At 38.3% G+C, this 8,644-nt stretch overlaps 2 protein-coding genes across 2 annotated transcripts in view; one reads left to right on the plus strand and one right to left on the minus strand.

Annotated features, from left to right (window-relative positions):
- TMPRSS7 (transmembrane serine protease 7) overlaps nucleotides 1–1,220 on the minus strand; it is a 33,396-nt gene extending 32,176 nt beyond the window's left edge. Inside the window, 2 exon segments of the mRNA XM_026058351.1 lie at nucleotides 1,012–1,101; nucleotides 1,104–1,220. Of these exon segments, the coding sequence (XP_025914136.1) occupies nucleotides 1,012–1,101; nucleotides 1,104–1,220 (207 nt within the window).
- Nucleotides 1,221–3,814: 2,594 nt separating this feature from the next.
- LOC112962304 (tigger transposable element-derived protein 1-like) lies at nucleotides 3,815–5,587 on the plus strand (the record flags this gene model as incomplete). The annotated part of the gene is given in 3 exon segments (XM_026058323.1): nucleotides 3,815–4,684; nucleotides 4,686–5,115; nucleotides 5,118–5,587. Coding segments are annotated over 3 exon segments (1,770 nt in total), but the record flags the coding sequence as incomplete, so codon positions are not given.
- Between the last annotated feature and the right edge of the window lie 3,057 nt (nucleotides 5,588–8,644).

Raw genomic sequence — 8,644 nt, forward strand, 5'->3', positions numbered from 1 at the left:
GTAGAGTTCCTTGAAACTTTCAGGTGCTCACTGGGACAGCATGAGACAGCTCAATGAATGCTCAGTTCTGACATTTGAAATTTGAGCCACTTTATGGACTCACTGGGAACTCTTGCCACTTTCATCAAGATACCCCCCCAAGAGTAACTTCTATTTAAATTTGTCCATGTCATTTCTGTTTGTAGCTGTAGACCTAACCAGACAGAATTATTCTTAAAAATTAGACATAGAGAGTTCCTGTCAAGGATCAATAAAAGCTGCTCAGGACTGACATTGCTGGGATGTGCATATGCACTCAGAGCAGTCAACATCTTCATTGCATCTACTGTGATCGTAACTTTTTTTTTTTTTTAAATGCACTTCATGCATCAAGGCTTGTGTGGCAAGTCTTTCTTTTATGCAGGATTCGTAAAAACACCTATTGTTATGCTCTAGATTTTCAATATATCCTTAAATTAAATGAGCTTACCATAAACACTTTATAGCAAGGAAAACAATGGCAAAGTTAAGTTGTTCCCTCAGTATGGATGGCAACTCTTAATTCAGCTTTCTTCTGCTGCAGCTCAGTTTCTGTATTCTAGAATTGGTTTCCAGCTTGCAATTCGAGTATCAAAATACACTAAATTATTCAATCACTTTTTGTCATGTTAATCCTCATGCAGTAGCCCCCTTCTGTATCACCTCAGGAAAAAGCAAAACAGAGCACTTAATGTTGCCTTTCTTGCCTAGAAATTGGTTTCTTATTAGAAAAGCATGGTGTCATGACATCAGAAAAACTTTCATATTGCCACACTGACATTCCCAATATTTCAGTTGTCTATAAATACACATTACTAGCAATCTGAAGATGCACAAAAACACACTGACAGTTCCAGATTTAGTTATAAAACTGACAAAGTTATAACAAAGCTAGCTGGGATGTCAAGTTTAATACTTAACTTAGCAGATCATAACTGATTTGACAGCATCAAAAAGTGTATGAAATCAAGAATGCTTAAGTCAACTACTTACACTTAGTTCATCTTCAGGTTTGGCTGCTGGGCTATCATTTTTTTCATCCATTCTGGAAGAATTTGTTTTATTGTTTATCCCAGATAAGAAAGAGCCCTGCACCTTTTTCTAGGCACTACCACCACTTCTTTCCGAAGACAGTTAACAGCAAAGTCCAGGACCGAAAGAGGCATCGATTTACTTTGATGAGTTTCCAATTGTAATTTCATCTGCCCTGTTACTCATTTGTGAATATTGGAAGGATGCTATCAAGTAACTTCAGGTTTCAAAGTCAGACTGCATAAAAAAAGGCTTTTTGTGGTCTTTTTAAGCTGGAATAGACTCCAACTTGTTAACGCACCAAATCACAGTGCTAAAATCTATTTACCAGCAAAATTTAATAAGATTAATCTCCACAAACAAGAAAAGTAGCAAGTAAAAAATAAATGTAAGCACCTTAGGTAAAGGTGCTGCAAGTAATGGGTAATCATTGCAAACAAAGAAAGCATTCCAACTCTTTTCCAGAACCATATAAAGTACCTTTTGAACACCCTAATTTAGTTATTTTACTGTAACCTAGAAGGAAACTGCTCCACAACACACATTTGGTATTATTAAAATAAAGCAGGCTTCAAACTGAGACAGTGAAACTCAACAAATGCTCCTTTTTGTAATCAGATGCAGGAAGTCGCCTGTGTCATAACAGTCCCATCCTATCTTCTTTAGTAATTAAATATTTATAGTGGATGTAAAACTGTACTTCCCCCAATTGATGCTAACTATAGAGTTGCTTTTACTTTTAAGTGATTAACAATCTCAATGCCTTCCTTAGGTCAAGTTCAGAAACACACTGCAGAAACACACTGCAGAAATACTAGCTTTTTGATTAAAAAAAATATATGTGTATCCATATATATGTACACACACACACACAGAGTTTCTAAATTTATCTTCAGAGACATTAAGCCTAGACTAAGAATCATAGAAAATTTAGCACCATAGTAGTGGAGAGGTATGGGACAGAAGAGATACAGTTAGACCTCATAACAGACAAGCTTCAGGTAAGACCTATACTCTGTCAGTATAACCAGCAACAGATGACTTCAAAAGCAGTGCAAGAAGTACTACAGTTACATAATGTACTTGTAAAGTAAGAAATTTCTTGTTTGTGTGTCAGTCTTGTGCTTCGGGGCATAAGCCAAATATTTATCGGTCATTTGTTGTTATTTCTGCTAGAACTGTGATGTATTTTATCTATATAAATTGACACCTTAAGCTCTTGGCACTATTCATGCTTTCATAACATAGGAAAATCTATCAACTTATTCCATATTACTATATATAATTGCTTCCAGCTCTCACTTACTAAGATTTACTTTAAATTAAATAATTTTGCCAGGACTACTGAGGTTTCTCAAAGTATTTATGTAATTCCCAAAAGCCTTCCTCAAAACTGAACACAAGCAATTACTGCCGTACAAACAGTATTTCAAAAGTTTGTCCAACAGATTAATACAGCACTGTACATAAAACATACTTTCCCTTTGTCAGTTTTGAAGTTTTGTGTGTTTATTCAATGAGTCCTTTATGTTCTGGGGAAACACAGATCTCCAAATATCATTTCTTTTAAGCAGTTTTACTTCACATGTTTCTGCCCAAGAAGATAAAAATAACCATGGTGTTTGTTAAAGTGGCAACAAAAGTCAATCAAAAGCTATAGTGCTAAACACGTTTTATACCTGGTAATAAAACTGTATACCATGTTCTCCAGATTACACAGAAAGGTTGAAGTAGAAGTTATTTCTACTCCTTAATTCAGGTAAATAACTTTATGTGCCTCTCACATTCTACCTTAATGTGTGTCTGGGTCACTTTAAGTACATATGAAATAAAAAGGTGAAGCAGAAGGTAGAATTCATCCCTAAGCATGTCTGTCTAAACGTTATAATATCTCGTACTTACTTCCCCCTCTTCTTAAAAAAAAAAGAAAACAAAAAAACCCTCAAAGTTAGGGTTTGGGGTTATTCAAGACAAGTGCATTCTCTTCCCAAGTGAAGTGAATAATAAAGAAGCTGGCGAACAGAAATAAGACATAAAACATATTAGAAGTAAAATTATCTTATGAAAATGAGCTTTGCTGCTTCCTTTTATTGAAATATACAGGGATTCACATATGTATTTTCTTCTATCTCATTAATTGCACATTTTCTGTATAAGAAAGTCTGAAGGCTAAAAAAAAATAATAAAATTCCCAACCCAAACCATAGGCTAATTCTCAGTTTCACCTGATAGACACCAGTGATCATCTGCTTGAAAAGTTATTATGAGTCAACTATCCTGTTTCTGAGCTTTGTGGAGAAACATGTTTTCATGTGGATCCCCCTGAAAGGACTTTTGACTTTGAGTCATTACAGGCACACCTCATTTTATTGAGCTTTGCTTTATTACGCTTCGCAGTTATTGCGTCTTTGACAAATTGAAGGTTTGTGGCAACCCTGCGTCGAGCAAGTCTATCGGCACCATTTTTCCAACAGCACGTGCTCACTTCGTGTCTCTGTGTCACATTTTGGTAATTCTTGCAATATTTCAAGCTTTTTCATTATTATTATATCTGTTATGGTGATCTGTGACCTTTGCTGTTACTATTGTAATTGTTTTGGGGCACCACAACCCGCACCCATATAAGATGGCGAACTTAATAAATGTTGTGTGTGTTCTGACTGCTCCACCGACCGGCCGTTCCCCTATCTCTCTCCCTCTCCTCGGGCCTCCCTATTCCCTGAGACACAACAATATTGAAATTAGGGCAATTAATAACCCTACAATGGCCTCTAAGTGTTCAAGTGAAAGGAAGAGTCACACGTCTCTCACTTTAAATCAAAAGCTAGAAACGATGAAGCTTAGTGAGGAAGGCACGTCGCAAGCCGAGACAGGCCGAAAGCTCGGCCTCTTGCGCCAAACCGTTAGCCAAGTTGTGAATGCAAAGGAAAAGTCCTTGAAGGAAATTCAAAGTGCTACTCCAGTGAACACWCAAATGATAAGAAAGCAAAACAGCCTTCTTGCTGATATGGAGAAAGTTTTAGTGGTCTGGACAGAAGATCAAACCAGCCACAACAKTCCCTTAAGCCAAAGCCTCATCCAGAGCAAGGCCCTAACTCTCCTCAATTCTGTGAAGGCTGAGAGAGGTGAGGAAGCTGCMGAAGAAAAGGTTGAAGCTAGCAGAGGCTGGTTCATGAGGTTTAAGGAAAGAAGCCATCTCCAGAACATCAAAGTGCCAGGTGARGCAGCAAGTGCTGATGTAGAAGCTGCAGCAAGTTATCCAGAAGATCTAGCTAAGAGAACTGATGAAGGTGGCTACACTAAACAACAGATTTTCAGTGTAGATGAAACAGCCTTCTATTGGAAGCAGATGCCATCTAGGACTTTCGTAGCTGGAGAGGAGAAGTCAATGCCTGGCTTCAAAGCTTCAAAGGACAGGCTGACTCTCTTGTTAGGGGCTAATGCAGCTGGTGACTTTAAGTTGAAGCCAATGCTCATTTACCATTCCAAAAATCTGAGGGCCCTTAAGAATTATGCTCAGTCTACTCTGCCTGTGCTCTATAAAGGGAACAACAAAGCCTGGATGACAGCACATCTGTTTACAACATGGTTTACTGAATATTTTAAGCCCACTGTTGAGACCTACCGCTCAGAAAAAAAAGATTCCTTTCAAAATATTACTGCTCATTGACAATGCACCTGGTCACCCAAGAACTCTGATGGAGATGTACAATGAGATTAATGTTGTTTTCATGCCTGCTAACACAACATCCATTCTGCAGCCCATGGATCGAGGAGTAATTTTGACTTTCAAGTCTTACTATTTAAGAAATACATTTTGTAAGGCTATACCTGCCATAGATAGTGATTCCTCTGATGGATCCAGGCAAAGTAAATTGAAAGCCTTCTGGAAAGGATTCACCATTCTAGACACCATGAAGAACATTTTGACCTCCTCCCATGAATCACGAATATCAACACTAACAGGAGTTTGGAAGAAGCTGATTCCAGCCCTCATGGATGAGTTTGAGGGGTTCAGGACTTCACTGGAGGAAGTAACTGCAGAGGTGGTGGAAATGGTGAGAGAATGGAATTAGAAGTGGAGCCTGAAGATGTGACTGAATTGCTGCAATCTCATGATAAAACTTGAATGGATGAGGAGTTACTTCTTATGGATGAGCAAAGAAAGGGGTTTCTTGAAATGGAATCTACTCCTGGTGAAGATAATGTGAACATTGTTGAAATGACAACAAAGGATTTAGAATATTTAGAAAGGACAAACTCAGTTGATAAAGCAGCAGCAGGGCTTGAGAGTATCGACTCCAGTTTTGAAAGAAGTTTTATTGTGGGTAAAATGCTATCAAACAGCATTGAAGGCTACAGAGAAGTCCTTTGCGAAAGGAAGAGTCAATCGATGCAGCAAACTTCATCGCTGTCTTATTTTAAGAAAATGCCTCAGCCACCCCAACCTTCAGCAACCACCACCCTGATCAGTCAGCAGCCGTCAGCATCAAAGCAAGACCCTCCATCAGCAAAAAGATTATGACTTGCTGAAGGCTCAGATGATAGTTAGCATTTTTTTTAGCAATAAAGTATTTTTTAATTAAGGTATGTACATTTTTTTTAGACATAATGCTATTGCACACTTAATAGACTACAGTAGAGTGTAAACATAACTTTTATATGCACTGGGAAACCAAAAAATTCGTGTACCTCACTTTATTGCAATATTCATTTTATTGCGGTGGTCTGGAACTGAACCCACAATATCTCCGAGGTATGCCTGTACTTTGTATCCATGAACTGCTATTAAGCAGCTTCATTTCATCTCCTGCAAGTAACACATACCAAAACACTTCCATTATCTCATTCTGACTTAATTCAACATAATACATACATTCAGCATAATGAATTGATTAGTTTCAGAAGTATACTATTCTTTCACCCTTATTATGGTTTCCAGACCAATTCCACCCCCAACATTTTCCTACTACTCCAAAACCAACTGTCACAAGTCACAAACTTCTCAGTTTGCCAAGAATGTTGTTTTACTCACATCATTCTCTTTCAGGGCTGTGGCTTACTCGCACACATTTATTTGGCATCCTGGCTTTCTGGTTCCCCTCCCCAAGTCTTCACACAACTAGGGGCATCTCCTTAGTTTGGTCTGTGGCCCCCAGTCCACTGAGTCACTGATTAAGGAAAAGGCTGCAGCAGTGCTCAGCAGCAGATCTGCATGACAGTCTCAAGCCACAGCTGAGACATAATACATGGATTTCATGGGGGAAGCTGGGATACCAGCAATTCAGCTCCCAAGGATAAAAAGCTTGTCTTGCACTGTATAAGCCTACTGCTCTGCTAGAATGGGTAGGGTTCATCTCACCCATCTCAAACTGTCTAGAATTTAGGCATACAAATCCAAACTCATTTTCCAGACTCAGTCTATAGCCAATGGAGAAAGAGAAGCACTCAATATATAGGAGATGGATCTCTTTCACCATTGGCTACAGACAGAAGACAGGCAGTTATCTTGTCATCTACAAAGTCTTCTGACAGAAATTATCCTTTTTCCTGCTGACCAAAGCTGTCTTTATGATTTGTTCAGAGGTACAGGCTTTCTTGCTCCTTTAATTAACAGGAGTCCAGAGTCAACTTGCCAGCATCAAACACTAACATATCATGATGCTCTAGAGAACTACAAACCTCAGCATGTCATTTTTCTCAAGCTGAACAACAAAAGTGACAGTTTTCTTGTATTTCAGGATCTCCCTTTGCTAAGCAGCAATGTCTAACAAGCTGCACAAAGGCATGGAGGGAAGAAGAGTCTATACACAATAAGGTCAATTCTACTAAAGCCTGTCTTTGATAACTATAAGAATTCTCTTGCATGTTGTTTATAGATATTTTTCTTTAATCAAAACTCACATGGAGTTCTCTGTAAAAACACATCTTGATACAACTCTGAAGGCTAAACAATGGGTTAAGTGACAACTTACAACATTTGAGAAAACCTTCATAGAGCTACATCAGTCAGTCGATCTTCAGAGCTGACACAAAGACTAACACTGTGCAATTGCACATTTTGTTCTTTGAATAATTTTCTCAAATTACAGTCAAGATTACTTCCAACTGGGGAAGAAAAAGTTTTGGCTGCCCCTTTTTAATAACACAGGTGTGTTTGTAATTCAGCTTCAGTTTGAGCTTGGAGAAGGTCAAATACCTATAGATTCTGTGACATTGACTTCTCCATCTGTAAAACGGGAGTTGATAAACATGCCCCGGGAATAACCAGTATGGTATTAATAGACTGCAAAGATATGTATCCCAAATGTTAATGGCTAACCTGTGTGTATACAGATCTTCCATCACTGAAGACAGACCTGGCACAGAACAACCATTTCTTTAATATTTTGAAAGTTGAAATTGTGAGTGAATTGATATGATGCTTTTACCAAAGCATGGAGGTGGGTGGCAATTGATTAGCTGCCATAGTAAATTGTTACTAATCAACTGCTAGCTTTTGTTTTAGTTTCATCTTCAAACCTTTCTCCTCCCCCACTGAATGAATACCACACTGCTTGCTTTCAAAATCTTTGTCATCTAGAACTGCAGCTTCAAATTGGCCCTCATACTTATTTTTCTTCTCCTTGAGCTCTTAATTTATCATCCTTGACAATGCTTGACTATGCACTAGAGGCCTTTCATGTAGTAAAATAGTTTCCAACAGACAAAATTATCTTAGACATTAAAGGCTATTGAACTCTCTTCAAAGATTCAGACATGAAACATAACGGTTGTTGACAGAGCGTACAATCTGAAATGAAACAGCTGACTGCCTTGCATAGCAGCTTCCCTGAGCACTAATAGAGCTATTTTGCCTAGTCTATGCAGACTGAGAACATAGCTTAGTTACTTGTATCCCATCAATTCAAATTAAAGTGAAAAGGCTAAGTGAGCACATCTTTTGGCACAACATCCATTTATCAGTCTGTGGCATTTTAAGGACAGACAAGCCCAGCTATTCCATCAGTTAATGGTTTTTCACCACTTGTCCTTTATTGATGCCACCAGCTTAATTTTACTCTCGATTTCTCTTACGCATATGGAATTGGACAGCTGTGTATGGCAGGGAGCAAGGCACGTGGCATTGGCACAGCATACACAAATCATCCATACTAGAAACAAATACAGCTTGGTAAGAGAATCACAGTGCTAGGAAGCCTGGTTTAAAAAAAAAAAAAAAAAGTTTCTACATTGTTGAACTTAAAAAAAGAAAAAAGTCCTGAAGCTAAAGATAGAGCTAGTACCCACCACAGAAATCAAGCCATGGCAGCATTTTAGTCAAGCAAACACATTTGTAGCTTTTCAGGTGATGAAATGTGCTGATATGCAAACTCCCACCTATCAGAGTGCTCATTCATGTGAATTTGGATAGGTCAGTCCTGAGAGGGGTCAAAGCACATCTCACTCACTGATGAATACATGTGTGTTCTTCCTTGCAAATCACATCCTTGTTCATGCCCTGGTCCATCACCTTTTGAGAGTGAACAAATATGAGTAGATATTCAAATTCCTTAAGGCTTCAAAATATAAATAATGTCCAAAAACACTGGCC

This window comes from Apteryx rowi, unplaced genomic scaffold, assembly GCF_003343035.1.
Source record: "Apteryx rowi isolate R43461 unplaced genomic scaffold, aptRow1 scaffold_146, whole genome shotgun sequence".
NCBI lineage: Eukaryota > Metazoa > Chordata > Aves > Apterygiformes > Apterygidae > Apteryx > Apteryx rowi.